Raw genomic sequence first — 27361 nt, forward strand, 5'->3', positions numbered from 1 at the left:
TCTGTGTCTTTATTCCCGTCTTGCCACTAGGTTCTTCATGACCTTTTTTTTTTTTCCCTTAGATTCCATATATATGTGTTAGCATACTGTATTTGTTTTTCTCTTTCTGACTTACTTCACTCTGTGTGACAGACTCTAACTCCATCCACCTCACTGCAAATACCTCCATTTCGTTTCTTTTTATGGCTGAGTAATATTCCATTGTATATATGTGCCACATCTTCTTTATCCATTCATCCGATGATGGACACTTAGGTTGCTTCCATGTCCTGGCTATTGTAAATAGAGCTGCAATGAACATTTTGGTACATGACTCTTTTTGAATTATGGTTTTCTCAGGGTATATGCCCAGTAGTGGGATTGCTGGGTTGTATGGTAGTTCTATTTTTAGTTTTTTAAGGAAACTCCATACATAGTGGCTGTATCAATTTGCATCCCCACCAACAGTGCAAGAGTGTTCCCTTTTCTCCACACCCTCTCCAGCATTTCTTGTTTCTAGATTTTTTGATGGTGGCCATTCTGACCGGTGTGAGATGATATCTCATTGTAGTTTTGATTTGCATTTCTCTAATGATTAATGATGTTGAGCATTCTTTCATGTATCTGTTGGCAATCTGTATATCTTCTTTGGAGAAATGTCTATTTAGGTCTTCTGCCCATTTTTGGATTGGGTTGTTTGTTTTTTTGTTATTGAGTTGCATGAGCTGCTTGTAAATCTTGGAGATTAATCCTTTGTCAGTTGCTTCATTTGCAAATATTTTCTCCCATTCTGAGGGTTGTCTTTTGGTCTTGTTTATGGCTTCCTTTGCTGTGCAAAAGCTTTTAAGTTTCATTAACCATTAGGCCATACTGCCTGTTATATACTGTTTCTCTCTAAATTGACAATTCCTAAAAAAGAATATATATGCTGACTATCAGTTAAGACACAATTTTTACCAGTGTTGTTAATGGAGAACTTACTGTACTTGTGCAAGTACTGTGAGTTTGCTTCCTGGCAAGTAGTTATTGACCTCTTTCAGATCATGTTCCGGCACTTTATTATTTTTTTCATTATGTTTTATTCAGGGCTTGCTAATAAAGGTTGCCATTACCATGGTCACCCAAAAGATAATCATTTTCTGTGATATCCTCTTTATTTTGTTTCATACTCTGGAAGTGAGGCAATATGGGCCTGAATTGATCTGCATGCTAGAATATCAGCTTGACTTTTGCCTTTAAATATAGCTTTTAAACTAAAAATAGAACTACCATACGACCTAGCAATCCCACTGCTGGGCATATACCCTGAGAAAACAGTAATTCAAAAAGAGTCATGTACCACAATGTTCATTGCAGCTCTGTTTACAATAGCCAGGACATGGAAGCAACCTAAGTGTCCATCAACAGATGAATGGATAAAGATGTGGCACATATATACAATGGACTATTACTCAGCCATAAAAAGAAACGAAATGGAGGTATTTGTAGTGAGGTGGATGGAGTTAGAGTCTGTCATACAGAGTGAAGTAAGTCAGAAAGAAAAACAAATACTGTATACTAACACATATATATGGAATCTAAAAAAAAAAAAAAAGGTTCTGAAGAACCTAGGGGCAGGACAGGAATAAAGACGCAGATGTAGAGAATGGACTTGAGGACATAGGGAGGGGGAAGGGTAAGCTGGGACGAAGTGAGAGAGTGGCATGGACTTACATATACTACCAAATGTAAAATAGATAGCTAGTGGGAAGCAGCCGCATAGCACAGGGAGATCAGTGAGATCAGCTCGGTGCTTTATGACACCCTAGAGGGGTGGGATAGGGAGGGTGGGAGGGAGACGCAAGAGGGAGGAGATATGGGGATATATGTATATGTATAGCTGATTCACTTTGTTGTAAAGCAGAAACTAACACACCATTGTAAAACAATTATACTCCAATAAAGATGTTAAAATAAATAAATAAATAAAATAAATAAACAAATAAATAAATACAGCTTTTATACATCAGATGATGGGATGGGTGTAACAGTAGAAGAAATGATTTTCAGAATTCCATATTGTCTGTTTAAATAAAAAGAGGGCTTGCTGTATGTTTATAACTGTGTTCATAGCTACCTCTAAATACTAAAAGATGCTGATTCTAGTTAAAAAACATATATTTAAAAAATTTCTCTGTAACTAGTACTGTTCTGTTTTCCAAATGAAGGTACTAAAATATATTTATATGGTTTTAGATTTAGAAAGTAATTTATCATTGTAGTGACCTGTAGTGACCTGTAGTGACCGCTTAAGCCCAAAGGGTTTAAGCGATTTGTCCAAGGTCATACAAGCTATGTGGTTCATTGATTCAACGAATATACATTAAGTACCTGTCATATGTCTAGATGCCATAATATACTTGTTAGCATTGAGTCCATAGTGAGCCCTCAAATGCTAGCAGAACAGAAAAGGACCCTGTTCTCATGGAATTTGTGACCTGATGGGAAAGATAGACAATAAGTAATAAGGTTTAATATACAAGGTATAAAATCCAAAACCCTGGGAAGGAAATGAACCATATTTGTTGGAATGGAAAATACTGGAGAAGGGAGAAAGGGCTCCTTTTTAGATAAAGTGGTCAAGAAAGGCCTGCTGAGATTAACAGGATTGGAAGGAGCCATTTATTTAAATAGCGATTGTAGGACAGCATTCTAGGCTGGAACAGTCCACACAGAATCCCTGGGGTGAAGGTGTGCATGAAGCTCTAGAGAAACTGAAATGAGAATATGGCCAGAACATAGGAAGCTGTGGTGGGGGAGAAGTATGAGCTATAAGAAAGGGACCACGTTACATTTTTCAACCATAGATTTTATTTTATTTTATTTTTTTAAGTAAGGGGTTTTTAAAAAATTTATTTTATTTATTTATTTATTTATTTTTGGCTGCCTTGGGTCTTCGTTGCTGCGCACGGGCTTTCTCTAGTTACGGGGAGCTGGGGCTACTCTCCGTTGCCATGCTCGGACTTCTCATTGCAGTGGCTTCTCTTGTTGCGGAGCACGGGCTCTAGGCGCGCAGGCTATAGTAGTTGTGGCACGTGGGCTCAGTAGTTGTGGCATGCAGGCTCAGTAGTTGTGGTGCACGGGCTTAGTTGCTCCGCAGCATGGGGGATCTTCCCCGACCAGGGCTCGAACCCGTGTCCCCTGCATTGGCAGGCGGATTCTTAACCACTGTGACACCAGGGAAGCCCAAGGATAATTTTTAAGTCATATGTGATTATATGGATATGCTTATGCTCTTACCCTTTAAACATTTTGTTTCATTTTAATAAAGGATTGTGTCTTACTTCCTACTTAAATTTGTTAATAAATTACTGTCTTAAAATTAGTATCATGGGCTTCCCTGGTGGCGCAGTGGTTGAGAATCTGTCTGCCAATGCAGGGGACACGGGTTCGAGCCCTGGTCTGGGAAGATCCCACATGCCGCGGAGCAACGAGGCCCGTGAGCCACAACTACTGAGCCTGCACGTCTGGAGCCTGTGCTCCGCAACAAGAGAGGCCGCGATAGTGAGAGGCCCGCGCATCGCGATGAAGAGTGGCCCCCGCTTGCCACAACTAGAGAAAGCCCTTGCACAGAAACAAAGACCCAATACAGCCAAAAAAATAAATTAATTAAAATTTAAAAAAAAAAGATTAAAAAAAAAATTAGTATCATAAAATTGGGGAAATATGTTAGTGTTTTGGTTATAATTATTATTAACACCACTATGTTCTTCTATCTAAAGTTAATTAACTTGCAGTCATTTAAAAAATGGTATTGGTAGAAACTAAAGTGATTTGATGTGCCAAATTTGTGGTTATAGGAGAGATCATACAGGAATTTAAAATAAGAAATTTAACCTGGATGTGATACTTTTTTTTTTTTCAACTGAAGGGTGGTCATCAGGATTACTTGGGAAACTTTTTCAAAACACATATTCCAGGCCCTATATCAGATAGGGATTCTGATGCAGTATATATCACATTTAAAAATTTTGTGTTTCTTTCAAAAAATAATGTTTGGTTTTCTTTTTTATTTTAAGAGCTGTGCTGATGTTTTTTGTAAAGAATTTGAAAAACTTTTTTGATTAATTGTACTTGCTTTTTCTTATCCCTTTCTATAATGTAGTCAACATTTAAAACATCTTCTAATCCATTTTAGTTAGTAAAAAGATAACTTATTAGTTTATAAATTTTTCCTAAAACATAGAAATCTTAATTTAAGCCATTTTCAGTATTTTAAATATTTATCTAAAAACTTGTTCGTTTTGATTTTTTTAAAAAGTGTTTATTTTTATGTGTGTAACAACAGCTAGTTTGAAATAATGAAAAAGAATCACAGTCGCAGCAGGAAAATATAAACTTTTAACCCTTGAACAACACTGGTTTGAACTGTGCATGTCCATTTATACTCAGATTTCTTTTCAATAAATATCAATACATGCAGTGCTACACACTGCATAGTTGGTTGAATCTACTGATAGGGAGGGCCAGCTCTGGGACTTGAGTATTGTTGGATTTTGGTATCTGCAATGGGTCTGGAAACAGTTGTCCACAGAAGATTATACTTAGGAATCAACTTAATTTGAATGTGTTGATCTATATGAAGAAAACACAAAATTTATACAGACATATAAAAGATTTTTATTAAAAAAAAATTTATTTATTTGGCTGCGCCAGGTCTTCATTGCGACACGCAGGATCTTTTAGTTGCAGCACGTGGGATCTAGTTCCCTGACCAGGAATCAAACCCGGGCCCCCTGCATTGGGAGCGTGGAGTCTTAACCACTGGACCACCAGGGAGTTCCTAAAAGAAGATTTTTAATAAAGAGCAGTGCCATGCTTCTGTATTGGATAACTCAATTATGTGAAGATGTCACTTGAAATTAATTTGTAAATTTAATTCCAATAAGGATGGAGTATGGGAAAGAAACTTATCGTTAGAAGTCTAATATTCACCTGGAAGAATAAGCAGGCAATAATAATAAAATACATTTTTAGGAAAAATAATTAGTATGGGACTTGTACTATTATAAAGTGCATTATAAAGCCACAGTAATTAAAATATTATAGCCCCGGTACAAAATTAATGGGTAAAGTAGCTCAGAAATAGTTCCAAATATACGTGGGACTTTTAGTATATGATAAAAATAGCGTTTCAAGTCAGAAAAAAATGGACACGCAAACAAGGTATTAGAACAACTGAGAAAACAGTTTTTATTGGGAGAAAACATTGTTAGATCTTGATCTCATATTGCATTCTAAAATAACTTTCAGGTTGTTTAAAGAGTAAACTATAAATGTGGTTTTTAACTTTAGAAGATTCAAGCCTTTACTAAACAAGCAGAGTGATTTTTAAAATACAGTAAAATATATTGTGGTATCTTTTTTGCCATGTCTCTTTCAAATACATTACAGCATTCTGTGTATTAAATTTTTAATGTTTTGGTAACTAGTACTCACTCAAATGTTCTGATACCGATTTTTGTTGTCCTAGTTTTAAAAGTCATATACATGATATTAACAAATGTAGAAAAATTGAGGTATTTATATTTAGAATTTTTTAGATTTCAGTGCTAAGGTATTAACTTTATAAATAGAGCAGGAAGAAATTATTTTGTATATGTAACAAGCATATGCTCTTTAAAATTATATCATGGATTATGGTTTTGAGAATTTATTTGTATTTGGATATGCTATTAATAATATTTATATCCTGTGACCTTAAAAATTCAAATTCAAGTTTTAGAATTTATACTACAGAAGATAACAATACAAATACATAAGTATGTACAGGGATGTGTATTGCAGCATGTTTTTGTAATATAAAGAAGTTGAAAACAGATTTGTTTATTAGTAAATAATTAAATAAGTCATGGGATTAGACTTATAATTAATTACACCCGTTAAAAAGAATGAGCTTGCATGCAGCTCAATAACAAAAAAATAAACAACCCAATCCAAAAATGGGCAGAAGACCTAAATAGACATTTCTCCAAAGAAGATATACAGATTGCCAACAAATACATGAAAGAATGCTCAACATCATTAATCATTAGAGAAATGCAAATCAAAACTACAATGAGATATCATCTCACACCAGTCAGAATGGCCATCATCAAAAAATCTAGAAACAAGAAATGCTGGAGAGGGTGTGGAGAAAAGGGAACACTCTTGCACTATTGGTGGGAATGTAAATTGATACAGCCACTATGGAGAACAGTATGGAGGTTCCTTAAAAAACTAAAAATAGAACTACCATATGACCCAGCAATCCCACTACTGGGCATATACCCTGAGAAAACCATAACTCAAAAAGAGTCATGTACCAAAATGTTCATTGCAGCTCTTTACAGTAGCCAGGACATGGAAGCAACCTAAGTGTCCATCATCGGATGAATGGATAAAGAAGATGTGACACATATATACAATGGAATATTACTCAGCCATAAAAAGAAATGAAATGGAGGTATTTGTAGTGAGGTGGATGGAGTTAGAGTCTGTCATACAGAGTGAAGTAAGTCAGAAAGAGAAAAACAAATACAGTATGCTAACACATACATATGGAATCTAAGGGATAAAAAAAAAAAAAGGGTCATGAAGAACCTAGTGGCAGGATGGGAATAAAGACACAGACCTACTAGAGAATGGACTTGAGGATATGGGGAGGGGGAAGGGTAAGATGTGACAAAGTGAGAGAGTGGCATGGACATATATACACTACCAAACGTAAAATAGATAGCTAGTGGGGAGCAACCGCATAGCGCAGGGAGATCAGCTCTGTGCTTTGTGACCGCCTGGGGGGGTGGGCTGGGGAGGGTGGGAGGGAGGGAGATGCAGGAGGGAGGAGATGCGGGAATATATGTATATGTATGACTGATTCACTTTGTTATAGAGCAGAAACTAACACACCATTGTAAAGCAATTATACTCCAATAAAGATGTTTAAAAAAAAAAGAATGAGCTTGAACTATAGGTCTTTCATATATTTTTGACAATTGAAAAAGCAATTATAGAATACTATGTACAATGAACACAACTATATTTAAACTGTATACACACACATATACATGCATATACGCAAACATATATGTGAAGAAAAATACATACCAAATGGTTAACTCTGTTTATCTTTGTGGGTGGGGGAGGTAGTTAGGTTAAGTTCCTTTTTTTAGTAGATATATACTATTTATAATAACTTTTAAAATTATTTAATAATTGAATATCAACTATTCATATTTATAGCTAAGGATATTTGTAAAATTAGAGGTAATAGTTGGGGTACAGAGGAAGAATAGCTTTTTAAGTTTCCAGTAAATAAAAACCAAAAATCAATCATTATTAAAATTCAGCAGTGGAAATAAAGGAGTTTTGTGTTTTTTTTTTAAGTTCCTATTTTGTTTATTTTGGAAGATAAGTCCTTTCTGTCACCACTAGAATGAAATTGTGGTTTTCGTCTTTACATGGTAGTATATTTATTGAAAGTATTTACCTCCTTTTCTGGAGTACTTCTCAAAGAGGACGTAAAATTCAGTCTATTTTTCCTCAATCTTGTGGCCTGCTGAACTCATTAGCGATAATGAGGTGGTAGAAGGAGATGTTGTAAGTAATATCAACAAAACAGCCCCTTTTGTTTATACTTTCATAAGAGACTTGGGATAAAAGGGAACTATTAAAGGGAGATTCAAATGTTAAAATTTATCCCTAAAAAAATTATTTCCGGAGAAAATAATGTGGGCATTGCTTTAACTTTTTATACTTTATTTGAAGCTTAATAAAAATGGAACCTACTTTATTTTTCAGGTACTTTGTAAATAAAAACCATTTTTATTATCAGTAGCTATGTAGGTTTCTTTTTTTTTTAACTTCCAGAGACTTGACTTGACTTAGTAGGAACTCTCAGAGCAAGTGCTATATAGCAAGCCTGGAATATTTTTAGTCTTCTTTTTTTCTTTTTCTTTTTTGAATTTCCTGTTTGTATTCTTCACCTAATTCTTTTTTTTTTTTTTTAATTTATTTTTGGTTGCGTTGGGTCTTTGTTGCTGTGTGCGGGCTTTCTCTAGTTGTGGCAAGCGGGGGCTACTCTTGGTTGCGGTGCGTGGACTTCTTGCGGTGGCTTCTCTTGTTGCGGAGCATGGGCTGTAGGTGTATGGGCTTCAGTAGTTGTGATACGTGGACTCAGTAGTTGTGGCTCGCGGGCTCTAGAGCACAGGCTCAGTAGTTGTGGTGCACAGGCTTAGCTGCTCTGCGGCATGTGGGATCCTCCCGGACCAGGGCGCGAATGCGTGTCCCCTGCGTTGGCAGGCAGACTCCCAACCACTGCACCACCAGGGAAGCCCCTAGTCTTCTTGCTAATGGGAATTTTGTAGCTAGCTTTGAAAGAGTGTTCTCTACATCATAGCCAGGTAAGCCTTTCGAACCTTTAATCTTATCCTCAGTCACTTTCCATACTTAATGTAGACTAGAAGGTCTTGTTTATTATAACATCAGCCCATGCCTCTCTCTCTCTGCCCTCAACTTCGCCCCTTGCTGTCTGTGCTCCTAACCACTTGGATATTCTTTCAGATTCTACATCTTCCTATGTTATTTTCTTGCCACAGAACCTTTTTATATGCTGTTCCCTCTTTCAAGAATGTTCCTTCACTACTCCCCTTGACTCCTACTGATCTTTGATATCTCAGTTTAAGTGCTACCTCAGAGAAACCTTCGTCAGTACTAGGTTCCTTTGTTTTACGCTTTCATGTACCTTTCCTTCTTACTCCTTATCTCTTTGCAAAAATGTGTTTAGACTCCTCTACTAGATAAGTGCCCCATTAGAGTGAGTCTACATCTGATTCTGTTTACCATTGTATTTCCAGCTCCTAGCATAATGGCAGGTATATAGTTTTCGCTTAAGAAATACTTATGGGGGACTTCCCTGGTGGTCCAGTGGTTAAGAATCTGCCTTCCAATGCAGGGGATGTGGGTTCGATCCTTGGTCAGGGAACTAAGATCCCACATGCTGCGGGACAACTAGAGAGCCCGCGTGCCACAACTAAGATCCAACACAGCCAAAAATAATAATAAATGAAAGAGAGAAAGAAATATTTATGGAATGGATTGATGAATTTCTGACTGAATCCTTCCTTTGCTTTTTGGTCAGTTGCCTCGTTGGGTTCTTTCTGAGAAGCTTCCAGGGGCAACTGCCTTAGGATATTTAGCCCATTATTTATAACTGAAAGTTATAATGTACGATGGATCTAGGCGTGTTATTTTTTATAGTTATATTTTTTTTAAAGAGGTGTAATTTGCATAGAGTAAGATACACAGTAATCATAATTATGTCATGGAGTCCATTTTTAGGTGAAGTACTAGGTTATACAGAGTATTTAGTACCACTTAACTAATTGGTACTTGAAAGAAAAAAAGAAAATTCTGACAGTGATTTGAACAATCATTGTAGTAAATAGAGGAACCTTACAAAATGACTTCTTTGAAGGACATTATCATTAGGAAGTGTAGTTGTGCTCTATTTCATAAAGTTATTTTTAAGAGTCTCATTTCTTCACGAGTTTATAACTTGGGAGTCCATATCTATTAATGGGCTTTAGTGAATCAGTGAACTTCCTGAAATTATTTGTAAAATCATGTACATGCAGGCATCATATTTATCTTTTTCTGAAGTAGGGATCAGTACATAGTTTTGCTCAGCTATCAAAGGGGGTCTGTGACTTTGTGCTTTTGCCCCCCTGCAAAAAGGTTAAGAACGTTGTTTTATATCATGTATATTATAATTTGTATGTAGAGTTAGTTCATCGATCCTTTTTTTTCCCCCTTGAAGTTCATTATGGAACACTTCAAACCTATAACAAAGTAGAGAGAATAGTGTAATGAAACTTGTATACCAGTTAGCTTCAGTGGTTATCAACTTACGACCAGTCATATTTTATCTATACCCAGTGCACTCTCCTCCTTTGGCTACCCTCATCCCGATTATTTTGAAGCAAGTCCCAGGGCTTCCCTGGTGGTGCAGTGGTTAGGAATCCACCTGCCAATGCAGGGGACACGGGTTCGAGCCCTCGTCCGGGAAGATCCCACGTGCTGCAGAGCAACTAAGCCCCTGCGCCACAACTACTGAGCCTGCGCTCTAGAGCCCGTGCTTCGCAACAGAAGAAAGCACTGCAATGAGAAACCCGAGCACCACAACAAAGAGTAGCCCACGCTCTCCGCAACTAGAGAAAGCCCGCGTACAGCAACGAAGACCCAATGCAGCCAAAAATGAATAAATTTTAAAATATACATATTAAAAAAAAAAGAGCAAATCCCAGATATCATTTCACCAGTAAATATTTCAGTGTGAATCTTGTAAGAGATAAACAGTATTTTAAAAAACCTAACTATAGGGACTTCTCTGGCTGTCCAGTTGCTAAGATTCTACGCTTCCACTGCCGGGGCGGGGTGGGGTGGGGGGGCGTGGGGGACGAGTTCGATCCCTGGTTGGGGCACTAAGATCCCACGTGCCACATGGTGTGGCCAAAATAATAAATAAATTGTATTTAAAAACTAAATAAGTAAAAAGCCTAACTATAATACCATTATCAAATATAAAAGTAACCTATCATAATTCCTTGATTTAGTATCATCCAGTATTAAGTAATAAGTCATGTTTAACCTTTTCCAATTGTGTTATGCTCTTTTTTATTGTTTGAATCAGAGTCCAAATAAGATTCATACTTTGGTTCTTGACTTTTTTTAACATATCTTTTAATCTGCTGTCTCTTTTTTCCTCTTGCGATTTATTTGAATAAATCCACCAGTCCATCTTAAGAGCATTTGCTACTTGAGAATAAGGGGCATTTCTTACTCCTTTTTGTACTCCTCGCTTACATAATACTTGGTATAGTGCATTATATATGGATATGTAGGGAATGGGGGGGGGTTAGAAAATCTGATTTCTTTTTTTTAGATAGAAATTTATTATGGAATATGACACATATTGTCTTTTTAATAAAGGAACTTTCATTTCAGTTGCTTTGGAGACATTTCCCTCCCTGCCCAAGAAATTCCTTCTTTCTTTTGGTTACCTTTTGAACCTTAAATTTAAAACCAAAAACCTTCTGTTGTTTGTCTCACTTAAAAAATAATACATACCAATTTTCTTTTTTTACATTTCAAAGTTACATAATTAGAATATCCTCAGTAATCCTTCCCTCAGAGGCCAACACTTAATAGTTTAGTATATATATTTTTCCTCCCAGCTTTTTCACATTTATGTAATTTTTAGTGGAATTATTATAGCTTATATACTGTTGTACAACTTGCTTTTTCTATCTGGCCATTTTTCCATTTTAGAAAACATAAATCTACCTCCTTCAAAGGCCTTATTTCATATTATATATATATACGTTTAAAATCAGTTTGCTGTACATATGACCCTTGATTTCTAACTTTTTTACCTTTGTAAAGATCTGTCACAGTGTTCTATTATGTATAACTTTTTCCAGTTGTATGTGCCAGTTGTATACTTGGTAAAAGCTCTAGGCATAGACTGTGCATTTGTCTTGGGTAATGTGCAGTTTGATTTTACTTAGTAAACTTGTTTTTGCTACTTTGGAGTATAATTGGAAAATAGATTTCAAACGTATCATTAAAAATAGAACTTATTTCTTATAAACAGTTTTGTTTTAATTGAACACTAGTCTAAAAGTAAACCTCCTTATCTAAAATATACACTAGATGAGTTTCTCCTTTAGTGAAAGGCACACATCATTTACCTTTGATAGTTTCTGTAAGTAACACTGTCCTCAAGTTCAGTGCCTTTTTCTTTCAGAGAGAAAAGAGGAATAGAAGGTAGAAGAAGATGCTGGGATCTGAACGTGGCGTTGTGGAAGAATGGTTATCAGAATTCAAGGTAAACTGGATTGAGGATAAGAATGTGTCATATGATTCTATATATCAGTAATTCAGTTATACATGTTCATGGAAAAACTGAAACAAAAGTTATGAAGTAGGAATGGCAAAATATGAAATAACATGTTTCTATAGCTGCACCTCTTTAAAAAGGCACTAATGTGAATAATGGCTAGAAGGTAACTTGAAAATGAAGCTAGTAAACTTGTTTTTGCTACTTTGGAGTATAATTGATATGGATTGATATCAATGGATTGATAAGGTGATATATAAATTTTAAGATATATTCAATAAAAGAGGGGAAGCCTCCAAGCTTTAATAAGGCACAGAAATGAGATTTGTGCCTTATATTTTTATTTCCTGTGATTAAAAAATCACTCATTAATTTGATTGAAAACTATATAATTTATAAACACTACGGAAATAAGTGTTTTGTGAACATGAAATACAAGAATTAAAATATATCCCACACTCAGGGACATCCCTGGCGGTCCAGTGGTTACGGCTTCGCCTTCCAATGCAGGGGGTGTGGGTTCGATCTCTGGTCGGGGAGCTAAGATCCCACATGCCTTGCGGCCAAAAAACCAAAATGCAAAATTGAAGCAATATTGTACCAAATTCAATAAAAAGACTTTAAAAAAATGCACACCTCATTAAAAACAAAAGAATATATTGCACACTAATTTTTTAGACCAGATTATAAGGTGACTCATTTCAGCAAATCTTGGTGTAATGTGTGATTTCTAATCATTTCTCATTGTTGAGTAGTTAGAAGAATTGTATAACATCCTAACTAATTTATTAGCTCTCATGGTTATTTCTTAAATTAATTATTTTTACTTTTCTTAGTTGATTCAATTATAAATCTTTTCAAGAGAAACTCATACAAAATAAAGTTTCTAACTTCTCAAATATTAAGTTCACTTTTGGTTTCCTTTGATGTTTTCTTTTAGGCATTACCTGACACTCAGATCACCAATTATGCAGCAACTTTACACCGGAAAAAAACACTGGTACCAGCCCTGTATAAAGTTATTCAAGATTCGAATAATGAGGTAGGAAGGTTTATAAGAAAAGTAATTTTAATGTAGTACATAATGAAATATGTGCATTAAAACACATACATGTAAGTTTTGCAGTTTTCCTTCTTTTTTTAAAATCCTTCCAGTGGGACTGGAAAACTTTCTTTCTGCTATTTTTCATTCTGATAGTTGCTTTGGCTTTCCCCATGACCTCCCTCTCCATATTTTTAAATGTTTTGATTAAATTTGTTCCTGTTGAGGACAGTATGTTTTGATTCTTGATTTGAGTGACCACCATCTCAGTAGATTTATTTAATTTGAAACTTTTCTCTGTTTCCTGTTCTGGAATGTTTCCTTTCCTGGAGTCCAAATTTTAACCATATACTGATTGAGATTTATTAATTTTAAGTATTGTTTGCAGTCCTTTTATTGACAGTAAAGAACTATGTGTAATCACTCTAATCAGTGAATTCAGTCAAACTGGTAACATGAAATGATGCTGCTGTAAGTTTAGCTTGAAAATGATCAGCGAAAAAAAAAAAAAAAAAAGAAAATGATCAGCGAAAGCCTAAATAGTCAGGATCAGTAAACTTAAAATAACAGTTTCCTATTATTTAGCCTGTACTAGAAGGGAAAAAAAGTGCAGCTATTGGCTCTATGTGTTAACTTACGCAAAATACACACATTATCTTTCCATTAACACAACAGTATGACATACAGTTTTATCACCACTGGAGTCATGTATGCTTTAAAATGAAATGAAAGGAACACACAGGAAAGTAGCTTCTTATCTTCCCAGATACAGCCTCCAAGAGTGCCTCTGCTGTGTACTGGAGTGAGTTTGAAGAAGTTCAGGTAATCATCTCCTAACCAGCAGCTTAACTTAAAGTGCATCTTCATTTTTGTACTATCACTAAAAGCTTGCTTATTGACCTCTTTCTTTCCTATCTTCTAAACTTGGATTGGCTCTCAGTTGGGCTTGCATCTGTTGCTATTTGTAGCAGCAACCGCAGGATTCATTTGCTTCTTTTTCTCTTGCTATGTATTTTTGAATGTTTTATAACTTTAGGTATGGTAATGGACATATATGCATATCCTTCTTGGTCAGGAGTTTTCAAAATTCTATGTGAATATTGAATGTATGTATCCCTTGTTTTGCACTGTCTTAACATTAAGCTTTGCTTATTAAAATGCATTTGTTTTATGCTTTCTCTTTAAATTGTAAGCTCTTCATGGGCAGTGGTCGTATATTCTATATCTGTTAACATATATATTTGTTAATTCCCTAGAATCCAGTATTTCATCATGTGCGTAATGAACACTTAATAAATATTGATTAGAAGAATAGTGAAATACATGGAATTCTCTGGCGGTCCAGTGGTTGAGACTCCACGATTTCACTGCCAAGGGCACGGATTCAGTCTCTGGTTGGGGAAGTGAGATCCCGCAAGCCACGCGGCCAAAAAAAAAAAAAAAAAAAAATCACCGGGGAAAAAAAAAGAATAGTAAAATACAAAATGAGATTCTAAAATGCTATCATTTTCATTAGGACTCACAAGTATGTAAAATGTATTGGCTTCCTTTTTTTCTTTTATGCTTTGGAAGCTGTGATATTACAAGAATTAACTCACTTTATATTGTCATACTTCATAATACTAATGTGTGAGACTTTGTCAAGGCTAGAAATAGAAAAATTACAACTTGAGAGACTCAAGCTCAAGACCCAGCAGTCATTATAATCAGCCAGTTACTAGAGCAGGTCTGTCTTTCCATCCTTTCTCCTGTCAGGTCATAAGATTCTAACCATGCGTTCATACTTCAGAAGAACAGAGTGTTAAGTTCCGTAGAATCTCAAAGCAATTCTGGACTTCAGTTCTAGAAGGAGAACCCTTTTAGTTCTGATTTTGTTATATTCTGAAACATAAATGTATTATTTACTTAATAAGAAACAATTTTGCCTTAAATGCCATAAAAGTTCTTAAGAAAGTATATTTCCTAGAAGTTCTTTTTTTGTGTTTTGTTTTGTTTTTTGGCCGTGCCACATTGCACAGCTTGGGAGATCTTAGTTCCCCAACCCGGGATCGAACCCGGGCCACGGCAGTGAAAGCGCTGAGTCCTAACCACTGGACCACCAGGGAATTCCCAAAGAAGTTTAATATTACATATCATGGCCAACCTGTACTACAGCTCAAGTTTTAATCTCTAGACCAACATGTTGCTTTATTTTTCTCCTTTCCCTCCTTCCAGATCCCTTAGTCACTCTAGCAGTTCTTCCACTTCAAGGAGACCATTAACCCTATTGCTTTTTTATGATTTGATTGTCCTTCTGCCTCCCTTCAAATGTCTCACTTCCTTCAGATGTCTCACTTGCCTCTTTTCTTAGCTAAATTTTCTTGATCCATCATTACAGTCATTCCCTTGCAAACATTCTGAGCTCCTTTGCCTTTCATTCCCTTAGTTCATATTCTTTGGGCAAAATCTCAACACTGGATAAAACCCAGCCATCCACTTCATGCCTGTACCTGAGTGGTTGAACGTACCTGGAAAAAACACAATTTTGTTGACTTTTTCCATTTAAATGCAGGACTAAAAATCATAAATGAGCACATAATATGTCATTGGTACACTGTCCCAGTGTTCATTTTATACCTTCTCTTTCCTCACACTTACTGCCCTTCCTCCTCATTTTCAGTTTGCCTTCTGTGTCATTATAGAAGAAGAACATAGTTGGAAACTCTATTTTCCCATTCAAATCTACCACTCTACCAGCATCTCTACCCACACTCTCCTGCCATTTCTGCTGTTCGGTGGATGAAGTGTCTCAGGTTGTATCAAAGGCCATCTCTTCCACTTAGGCCTGGATCCCATCTTCTCTAACTACCTCAAAGATTGCTACTGCAGTTATCCCCTCCCTTTCCTCTGTCACTGATTTTTTTTTTCTTAAAACAGCAGTGTTTTTTTTTTAATTAATTTATTTTATTTGTTTATTTTTGGCTACGTTGGGTCTTCATTGCTGTGTGAGGGCTTTCTCTAGTTGTGGCGAGCAGGGGCTACTCTTCATTGTGGTGCACAGGCTTCTCATTGCGGTGGCTTCTCTTGTTGCGGAGCATGGGCTCTAGGCGTGCGGACTTCAGTAGTTGTGGCACGCAGGCTCAGTAGTTGTGGCTCGCAGGCTCTAGAGTGCAGGCTCAGTAGTTGTGGCGCACAGGCTTAGCTGCTCTGTGGCATGTGGGATCTTCTCGGACCAGGGCTCGAACCCATGTACCCTGCATTGGCAGGCAGATTCTTAACCACTGTGCCACCAGGGAAGTCCCTGTCACTGATTTTTTTTTTTCCCTTTCTGATGAAAGGAATATGATAAACAACAATATTCCATTTTTTTAAAAACCTTTTTTGATTTGCCTCCTATTTTATTATCTACCCCATTTTTCTGTCCTTCTTCCCAATGAACTTTATAAAGTATTGCTTATTCATAGTCTCTGTCTACTTGTGCCCGTTTCCTCACCTCATATTTTTTCTTTAACCCACTCATATTTGGGTTCAGTTTCCATTATTCCACCCAAACTGCTCTCAATGCATTCATCATATGGCATGCCTCTTAGTAATTATCATGTCAAAACTATTTGCTAAGTTTGGGGAAGGTGTAAATTATTCTTAAGCTTTTTTTTAAGGAGATAATGATTTTTAACACCTTTTGCTGTGGGTGATAGCGCCATTTAGGGGAGGTCATTTCTGATACTGAGAAATTGAGAACATGATGGCATGATAACATATGCTTAGAATTAAAGATTTTAACAGAGCACATTGGCAAGTTTTTAACAGTCTTATTTTGCAGTGGAGCTGATGAAAATTTACTGGATTGCCAGCCACTCCTCCTCCCTCCTTTTAAAAAAAAGCAGAGTAATAATTTTGGTAACTGTATTTCTTTGCAGTGCTTACTAAAATATAGTCTCTACATGCCAATGTACTTGCTGCTGAGGAAGGAAAATAAGGTCTTTATAACATAGACAAATTGTAATTGTACCATGGCCAATGAAATTTAGAGAAGGCAATTTTAGAGTCTTTTACTAAAGAGGAAAGTAGATTTGAAACATGGACATATATTTTTAATACATAAATTTATGAGAGCAACAATGTTTAATTGTCCTAAGGAGCTGAATATTGTTGTCAGTACTTTAAAAAGTTGCCAGCAGTTGACCATTTTCAAAAGTTTATTACTTCATTATTGGCACTACATGGACTACACTATTTGTAATTAAACAACGCTCACCTCCTCCTCCACTTCCATCCTGGTGTAAGAAATGCGGTATAGTGAGACCATCAACTTGGTGTCAGAAGATCTGAATTCTGGTGTCTTTCTCCGCTACTAATTTCTGTAACCTTGGGCAAATTGTCTGACTGGTCTAGACTTCAGTGTAAGGGAGAGTTGGAACGTTTTTTAATATTTTAAATCCTATGAGAGTGATTTCATATAAAGAGCTTAGTAGTTAACTAGACTAGGTATGTAAATTTTTTTAGCTTTAGAGTTGTTAAGAGCTAAGCTTAAGTCATCTAAGTATATTAACTGTACAATCAACATAGGATTTGTTGACTTTTAATTTACAATTTTGAAAGTAATGACTTTATTCTGGAGTGTTAGATTATTACAGACATATATAACTACATTCAAGCAGATATACAAGTGTATATATATATTATTATAATCATTCAGAATAGAAGTAAGCATATAAATTACTGAATCGTTCCTTTTTTTTAAAAGGTAGTGTTACACTATTATATATAAAGTAGATAACTAATAAAGACCTACTGAATAGCACAGGGAACTCTACTCAATACTCTGTGAGGACCTATATGGAAAAGAATCTGAAAAGAGTGGATATATATATATATATATGTATAGCTGATTCACTGTGTTGTACACCTGAAACTAACACAACATTGTAAATCAACTATACTTCAATAAAAATTTTTTTAAAACAAAACAAAAATAGCTAGTGTTAAATTTTTTTATAATTTCCTCTCAGTGTTTTATCTGCATTTTAAAATCATAGCCAGTTTTGTGTAGTCTGCAGTTATTCTAACAAAACCAGTCTAAATTAGCAGTACAAGTTTAGGGGAAAAGGGGAGGTTTGTTTAAACTGCTCATTTTCTTCAGTTTCTAAGATTATGAAGTTCCTTATAAGTCATATTGTGTGATATCATATGAAAAATTATCCAGTTAAAAATTGGAAAAGCTATTTCTGTATACTTATACTTCCTCCTTTTCAAAATCTTTCCAATAAATATAATTAGTAGAATTTGTCAGTCTTAAAACATAGAAGTAATCTGTTTTACTTGTATGTATTTAAAATATTAACTAGCATTTTGGATGTCCAAATATTATGTATTGCCAAATAATTTGTTTAAATCATAGTCTTAAGTTGAGATTTAAAGTTTATTTCCAACAAGATTATTTGAAATTATTTTCTTCCAATAGAAACTTTTAAAAATGGAGGATAGTAAGGGTTGGTAATAACAGAAAAGGAAACTCACTAAATATAAAGTAGTACATTGGTTAAAGAACTAATTATCTAATAAGTTTAATAGTACAGTGTATTGAAAGATATGTTGATATTATCTGGGCACAAAGTACTTCTTGCAGTTACTGGATTGGTCAGTTTATGTGTAGTCTCTGAGTATAAATAGAGATTGAGGTTTTGGTTGCATTGGTTCAGAATAAGCAAAAATTAATGTTGAGAATTTATTTTAAAAATATTATACAAGTATATGTGCCTAAAAAAAAAAATTACAGTTACAGCCAAAGGAATGGAAATAACTGATGCACTTTATTTTCTTCTTAGCTCCTGGAGCCTGTCTGCCACCAGCTGTTTGAGCTCTACCGTAGCTCTGAAGTTCGACTTAAGAGGTTCACACTGCAGTTCTTGCCAGAATTGATGTGGGTTTATTTACGGCTTACAGTTAGCCGAGACAGACAGAGTAATGGTTGCATTGAAGCACTTCTTTTAGGAATTTACAATTTGGTAAGTGGAAAATGGTAGTTTGGGAAACTTTAAGTATTTTTTAAAGTCCTCTGAAATAATACTTGAAGAATATTTAGAGGAAAATAAATTTAAATGTCTCTTGAATAACTTATTTGAGTTAATTAAATTGAGTACAGAGGTGTTTAGTAAGTAATTGATGGTAATGCATTTTATAAAGTAGGTGAAACTATTATAATTGATAGCATTATTAATATTTTATGGCTTATTTTTCTAATTATTTTGTTTGACTAATATTTATAAATGCCTTGCATTTAATTTTTTTAATTTATTTTTAATCATTTGATAAAACATTATGTATTTGATACTACATTATTTATGAAACTTTTTTCTTCTAAGGAATTCTTAAGTACCTTAAACATTATTATTCTGTTTTTTTTTTTTTTCCTCATGGTGCCCAGTTTAGAACATTGGTATTGAAATTCCTTCCCTTTGAATTCTTATATTCTGTGTATTCACTCTAAACAGACACTCCACATATTAAAGTTAAGTTTGTAGTTGAGAGGTACCTCAACCAAAGTACCTCACAAAACGTTGAATCTCACAAAAAATAAATATTCTTCTGCACCAGTGCTCATTCCTCTTAAGTATTATCCCTTAAAAAAATCATTAAAAAACATTTCCATCACTAGAATCTGAAGGACGGAGCCTGGCCTGTGGAATCACTTGTATTTTGTTTAAAATCAGGTCCTGTCACTTACTGGCTGTTTTAAATTTAAGCAAGTTACTTAATATCTTGACTTCAGTTGCCTCATCCTGTAAAACAGAAATAAAACATTGTTAGTAGGATTAAAAGCGATTAGAAGAACCCAACATGTTTCCTGAGGTGTTTATCGAATGTTTACCACTATTATTATAAATAGTAGTAGTAATAGTTGTATCACAATTAAAGATGAGTTTTTTTAATGGAAAGCTGGTGTAGGTATAAAATTCTTTATTTTGCTACCTTGTCTGATTTTTTTCTTTTAAAGTAGGAAATTTGTTTCACATATCACTGTGTTTCTAGTGCTTAGCAAGGCACTTAGTAAATGTTGATTTAATAATTGAGTTTAGTGTTTTAGATTATGTTTGACATTAAGCTATCATTTGTCTTGTTTCGTGTAATAAAATTCAGTAGCGGGACAAATGAAGCAAAAAATTTTGTATAGTGGGATGCCTGACAAGTTCTTGACAGTACTTGTTGGTGCTATGGTTTAATTATCTTTTGGTGTCTTAAAAATGCTCAATTATATATCAGAAATGTAACGTCAGGTTTCTGTCTTCTTTTAATTCCCTTGATACCTGTGTTCTCTCTTCTCTGTGGTTCTCGATTTTTCTTACCACACTGGATTTCTTTTATATATTCATTTCTCTTTTTTCTTCTTTTCTCACTCCAGCACTTCTCCCTTGCTTCAGTAGCCCAAGAGAGAGTTTTATATTGCCCTCAACTTAAAAAAATTTCATAACATTCTTCTCCACAGATATATACACAGATATAAATAAAAAGTATTTGGCTTAATTTGAAATTTAGGAATAAAAATTAAAATTTTATTGCCTAACTTAAATCAGGCCCATTCATCTTAGGATAGATGTTCTCTGAGGCACAGTGGCCCAGATGTGGTGGTAACTATTTTGCCTACAGAGTAGTTAAATGATCTTTCTAGGGATTTTTAAACCATTTTCCTGCCAAAATTAGAGGTATGGCCATTGTTCACATGTAATTGGTACTCTCCTATGACATATGAAACCCCAAAACTAGCCCTATAGGGAAGTTCTTTTGGGTTTGTGTCTTGGTGATGATGGTTGTTTTTTTTTCCTGTTGTTTCTTCCTCTTATGCTGTGCAACTACTCAGTCTCTCTCTGACTACCTTCCTTCTAGGGCAGTCTTCTCTGTCTGGATTTTATGCCAGTTATGTATACTAATATGAGTTTTAAAAGACACAGACTAAAGACAGTAGAGAAAAGGAGTGATGCAGGAGGAGCATTTCCCCTCTCTAATTGCTGGCGTCTGTAGGCAGTTTTTTTTTTTTAAACCTTATTAGATCTTTTATTATTTTATTTAATAGGATCTCATATCTATTTTTTGGGGGGGTGGTGCTGCACTGGGTCTTCCTTGCTGCCCGCAGACTTTCTCTAGTTGCGGCGAGCGGGGGCTACTCTTCGTTGGTGGTGCACGGACTTCTCATTACGATGGCTTCTCTTGCTGTGGAGCACGGGCTCTAGGCATGTGGGCGTCAGTATTTGCGGTGCGTGGACTCAGTAGTTGTGGCTCGTGGGCTCTAGAGCGCAGGCTCAGTAGTTGTGGCGCACCAGCTTAGTTGCTCCATGGCACGTGGGATCTTCCCGGACCAGGGCTCGAACCCGTGTCCCCTGCATTGGCAGGTGGATTCCCAACCACTGCACCACCAGGGAAGTCTGTAGGCAGATTTTTATTGATACCTGTAGAAGATTGGCGTGCCAGAGACTGTAGAAATAGATGCTGTTGACCTTTCCAGTGAAAGATAAAGTGCTTTTAAAAATCACAGGAATGTTTTTGTAGTCAGTAAAAACCACTTAAGTATGAACTTATGATTAATCACTTGGACTACTATTAATTATGTTAATATGTCGCTTATTTCAGGTCATTAATTTATTGCTGAATAATTGTAAGATTTTCTTTTAGTTAAGATTCATCCTGTGTTACAACAGTGTTTTTCATTTTTTTTTTTTTATGAATTTATTTATTTTATTTTTGCTGCGTGCGGGCTTTCTCTAGTTGCGGTGAGCAGGGGCTACTCTTCGTTGAGGTGTGCAGGCTTCACATTGTGGTGGCTTCTGTTGCGGAGCACAGGCTGTAGGTGCACAGGCTTCAGTAGTTGTGGCTCACGGGCTTAATTGCTCTGTGGCATGTGGGATCTTCCCTGACCAGGGCTCGAACCTGTGTCCCCTGCATTGGCAGGCAGATTCTTAACCACCACTGTGCCACCAGGGAAGCCCTGTTTTTCATATTTTAATAAGTGTGGGTTTCTTGGCTAAAACCTTTAATTTTAATTTTTTATGTGGTGATTCTACCTTTAGCTTTCTGAGGAACCTCCATACTGTTTTCCATGGTGGCTATACCAACTTACATTCCCACCAACAGTGTAGGAGGGTTCCCTTTTCTCCATACCCTCTCCAGCATTTGTTATTTATAGACTTTTTAATGATGGCCATTCCGACCAGTCTGAGGTGGTATCTCGTAGTTTTGATTTGCATTTCTCTACTAATTAATGATGTTGAGCATCTTTTCATGTGCCTACTGGCCATCTGTATGTCTTCTTTGGAGAAGTGTCTATTAAGGTCTTCTACACGTTTTTCGATTGGGTTGATTGTTTTTTTTGTTTTGAGTTGTATGAGCTGTTTGTATATTTTGGAGATTAAGCCCTTGTCTGTCGCATCATTTGCAAATATTTTCTCCCATTCCAAAAATATGGAACACTTCACGAATTTGCGTGTCATCCTTGTGCAGGGGCCATGCTAATCTTCTCTGTATCATTACAATTTTAGTATATGTGCTGCCGAAGCGAGCAGTGATTTTAATCTTTTAAACTCAGTCATGTTTCAACTAAAAGATCTGATCACTTGTAATCTCCCTAGCCTGTATGTAAACTTATCATGAAATTTGTGTGCCTACTTCATGTTTTTGTTGTCATGGTGTATTTGATTGATTGTAGTATTATATCTTTCAGTGTCTCTCAAAGGATAACTCAACTACCAAAGTGTACAAATCTGCTACTAGGTTAGAAAAGATACACTAGGGTAATAATATTTTTATGTATTACTATATCTAAACATTCTCCTCAGTTGCCAGTGATATATTTGTTAAGAAAGTAGTTATTGGGCTTCCCTGGTGGCGCAGTGGTTGAGAATCTGCCTGCCAATGCAGGGGACACGGGTTCGAGCCCTGGTCTGGGAAGATCCCACATGCCACGGAGCAACTGGGCCCGTGAGCCACAATTACTGAGCCTGCGCGTCTGGAGCCTGTGCTCCGCAACAAGAGAGGCCGCGATGGTGAGAGGCCTGCGCACCGCAATGAAGAGTGGTCCCCATTTGCCGCAACTAGAGAAAGCCCCCGCACAGAAACGAAGACTCAACACAGTCATAAAAATAAATAAATAAATAAATAAATAAAAGAACGTGAATTTCTTAAAAAAAAAAAAAAAAAAAAAGAAAGTAGTTATTATTTCTTTTAATATAGTCCTGTGATTATTTTATTATCTCTGCGTTTTTTTTTAACCATAGGAAATTGCTGATAAAGATGGGAACAATAAAGTTCTGTCTTTTACTATCCCTTCCTTATCCAAGCCTTCAATATACCATGAGGTAAGTAAGACTGCAAAGGTAGAATTTTTAAAAATTAATGTTGAGTAAAAGTCAATTTCTTACTAGAGATAAATATTCCTAACACATTTTTACTGATTTGTTTCTTAATGGAGATGTTTGTTATTAGTGATATAAAGCTGAGCTGTTGTCAAGGGAGACAGAATGTAATTAATGGAAAATTTTCCTCTAGTTCTGGTTTCTTTCTTTTTCATTCTTCTACCAGTATCATTTTTGGTCTTTTTTTTCAAAAATATTCTTTTAATTTTTTTGTCTTCTGTATTAATTAGAAATCATCTATGTTAGATTGATTTATTTTTATTATTTTTTAGGAAAATAATTACACTTCTGATTTTTGCTTATATTTATTTGGTTGAAGATTGTGAGAACACTGATAATTATATAGGTAGATGACTCCTGTTGAGCTGAACTCCTTCTGCCTGCTCTCTTTAAGGATATAGGCTTTGAATCAAGCTTCTTGTCTGTAGTGGCCTTCAGTGCATAAACTTGTGAGGAAAGTGCTTAAAGAAACTTTACCAGTATAAAAATTTAAATCCATTTTCTTACCAACAAACAGTATCCAGTTGCCTCATAGCTCTATGCAGCTATTTATTTTCTTAATTAATTCCCCTGGGACTTTGTTTTGTGTTGAAAATAGAATGCCTCCTATTTAACCAGGGCTGATTTTAGCATAGAACATTTCTGAGTAATAGATTTTAACTGTGTTCCATGTATCAAGTTATAAAATAAAATGGAGGGTAGTGAAAAGTTTACAAATGGATGGTTCTTCTAACTTTAGAAACATGAAATCAATTATATCACTATTAAAGAGACACTTGATCATAGTATTCTTGTTTGTGTTCCATAATTATAACTCTCTGCACCTTGCTTTCTTCAGTGTGGAATGAGATTAATGAGAGCACCAACCTTCCTGAAGTTAGAAAGACCTCCAGGTTTGAATGCATAGTCCCCAAGAGTGCTCTGAGTTCTGGAAACAAACAAATTAAAGTTGATGCATTTGTAGCCTTTATTCTTTTCAGCAACTTTTCTTATTCTGTCCTAAATATAGATTCATTCCATAATATTTCAAAAAACAAAGCAGTGTATTTCTAGTTTTATATAATGTATAAATATTTTTTAAAAGGAGCTGTAGAATGTATATAATAGAAAAATGGAAGAGGTTTTGAAACGGAAGAAATGGTCTGAAACTGTCTTTTGTTGAGACAGAATTAAATATCCTCACATGATATAGATTTTTACTTCATTTTAGAGACACAGTCTCATACTTTACCTTATTTTTGTAGCCCTCAACAATTGGATCCATGGCTTTGACAGAAGGGGCATTGTGTCAGCATGATCTCATCAGGGTTGTTTACAGTGATCTTCATCCGCAGAGGGAAACATTCACTGCACAAAACCGGTAATGGTCAAAACTGTAGACAGTAAAAATTGTTAATTTATGCTTAATAGTTATCTACAATTACTTTGGTTCAGGTTTGGTGTGAGAAAAGGCAAAAGTTAAATATGTCATACTAGTGAAATACATCATTGCAGTGAAATACTCATCCATAAACCTAGCAGCTCTTTGTTGATCAGTAGAGAGTTGTTCACAGGGGCCCATCTAGGTGATAGATAGAATCTGGCAGATTGTCAGGTGGTGCCAAAGTTGGCCCTAGGGAAAAAGAGGTTTCCTGCCTCCCTGCTTATGAGTACTATAAGTACTTCTTTCCATTCCCTTGGTAACATGTTTCTGCACAAACCATTTGCACCTTATTATGGAACTCTTCTGGCACTTATAATGGGACTCTTCTGGCACTTATTTTGGAAATCTTCTGGTGTTTTTCTGACATCACCCAAGATATTATGGGTATTTCAGATTTTAGGATTATTTTATGTTTCAGTCATGGGGGCAGTCTCACTTCGTACCCATTGGTAAGCAGGTTGTCTCTCAGATGGAAATTTTCTGGTCCCAAATCCCAGAAGTTGTTGCTAGGTGGCACTTACTGGCTTCTGCCATAAGCTCAAGTCTGTATTCCACACAGGGCTATTGTTCAGCAAATTAATGACCTTGTAGGCTTGGGCAATCTTATTGATCCCAGTTTAGCATGTTCAATTAATATTAGAGGAAGGATGGATGGATTTACAGGCCTTCTGTTTTACAATACTAGATAGGGGAAGTGTTCCTCAGACACAGACACAGTATCTGTTCCCATAATGCATTCAGGTAAATGAGACACAGTCATTTCACATAAAGTTCACCCAAACTTTCACCTTAATCCTATCAATCATCGCAGTCTTATAGCCTTTCAATCTAGCCATTACCAACAAAGAGAGCCTATGTCACCAGCCCCCACTCTAAACAACTTATCAGGTATGACATAGGTTACTTCCTAGAAGCTGAGGGCAAAGGCTAAAACTTTCTTTGGGCAAGGCCAAATTTTTTACCATACATTGCCCTGCATGGTTTTTGTGAGAAATAAATGAGATGATGCTTAAAACATGCTTAGCACAGTGCCTGGAACATAATATATGTTAGTGATAGTATTATTATTATTCTTTTTTACAAAATGTTTATTTATTTATTTATTTGGCTGTACCGGGTCTTAGTTGAGGCCTGCGGGATCTTCGGGATCTTCGTCACGGCACGCGGGGATCTTTAGTTGCGGCATGTGAACTCTTAGTTGTGGCATGTGGGATTAGTTCCCTGACTAGGGATCAAACCCCAGGCCCCCTGCATTGGGAGTGTGGAGTCTTAGCCACTGGACCACCGAGGAAGTCCCGATACTGTTATTTGTTATATAATATTTTATGTTCATAGTAAAGTAGTACTCTTATCTTATTGGTTATAATATTAGAGTTATGGAAGGACTATAGGATCAAGCAGATTTCTAAATTATTGACGTTTGATCAAGTGCTTCAGTCTAGAATTCCAGTTCTTCTTAAGGGTCTTTCCAATATTACACATATGATAGAAAACACAGTGGCTTTCCTTGTTTCCTAACACATTGGAATTCAGCTTTAGTGATTGTTCTTTATTAGCCATCAGGGTGCTGTATAACACCTGGAGAAGGCCTTATCCCAACTTAAAGTAACAACTTAATTTTTTTCTATACAGTTATGTTGGGGTACTCAAATCATTTAATAATAGAAAATGTATATTAGAATAGTGGTTCATAAGTACTGTTTGCAGACTAGTTTGCATAAAAATCATCTGGTTACCTGATTCCTTTTTTGTTTTCTCATTTTAATTTTTTAAAGTATAACAATATATACTTATGGTACATTTAGAATAGAAGGGTATAAAGTAAAAATAGACAAGAGTACAAAGAGAAAAGTATATGTCCTCTTCCCTCTAACCACCCATTTCTACTCTCAGTAGTTAAATTATTAGCAGTTTTTTATGTGTCCTTCCAGAAAATTTTCATGCATGCAAAAGCATATATTCAACCTTAAACACTTGCAGACCCATACACACTGGATTCATTAGTACATGTTGTTGTACAACTTGCTTTTTTTTTTTTTTTGGCCATGCCACATGGCATGTGGGATTTTAGTTTCCCCACCAGGGATTGAGCCCGCACCCCCTTCAGTGGAAGCGCGGAGTCTTAACCACTGGGCCACCAGGGAAGTGCCCATACTATCAGTTTTTTAACCAGTCTCATTCTGACTAAAATTTAGATTTTTTCCAGTTTTTTTAAACAATCTTATAAGGAACACAGTATTTTTTGTATAATATTTGCATGGGAGCACTGAAGTATCTGTAAAATAAATTCCTAACAGTGAAATTGCTGTGCTAAAGAATGTCTGCTTTTTCAGTTTGAGTCAGTATTGCCAAATTACCCTCCCCAAAACCGATGGACTAATTGAATCTCCTACGAGTAGTTTGAGAGTGCCTCTTTCCTCATACTAACCCCCAGTACTGGATATTTTCAAATTTTTTAATCTTTGCCAATCTGAACATTAAAAATTGATGTCACATTATTTTACTTAGCATTCCTTTAATTATGACTAGGCTTGAATGCTTTTAATATGTTAATTCATTAAGTATTTTTCTTGACCTGTGAACTGCATATTCATGTCCTATGTCCATATTTCTTATTG

At 35.7% G+C, this 27361-nt stretch overlaps 1 protein-coding gene and 1 non-coding gene across 6 annotated transcripts in view; one reads left to right on the forward strand and one right to left on the reverse strand.

The window, feature by feature from the left end:
- The window catches only part of HYCC2 (hyccin PI4KA lipid kinase complex subunit 2), a 73086-nt gene that overhangs the window by 15011 nt on the left and 30714 nt on the right, over positions 1-27361 (forward strand). For 4 of the 5 annotated variants that reach the window (XM_068544678.1, XM_068544675.1, XM_068544679.1 and 1 more), the window contains 5 exons: positions 11804-11884; positions 12837-12938; positions 18746-18925; positions 23183-23263; positions 24565-24680. In XM_068544678.1, the coding sequence (XP_068400779.1) occupies positions 11834-11884; positions 12837-12938; positions 18746-18925; positions 23183-23263; positions 24565-24680 (530 nt within the window). In that variant the 5' untranslated portion in view covers positions 11804-11833. Of the gene's footprint in view, positions 1-11803; positions 11885-12836; positions 12939-13704; positions 13761-18745; positions 18926-23182; positions 23264-24564; positions 24681-27361 lie in introns of those variants that run through there. The other variant, XM_068544680.1, reaches the window with a different exon arrangement.
- Positions 22365-22471, reverse strand: LOC137765562 (U6 spliceosomal RNA). The gene has a single exon (XR_011074209.1). It is a non-coding gene; the product is annotated as a U6 spliceosomal RNA (small nuclear RNA).

This window comes from Eschrichtius robustus, chromosome 5 (assembly GCF_028021215.1).
Source record: "Eschrichtius robustus isolate mEscRob2 chromosome 5, mEscRob2.pri, whole genome shotgun sequence".
Taxonomy (NCBI): domain Eukaryota; kingdom Metazoa; phylum Chordata; class Mammalia; order Artiodactyla; family Eschrichtiidae; genus Eschrichtius; species Eschrichtius robustus.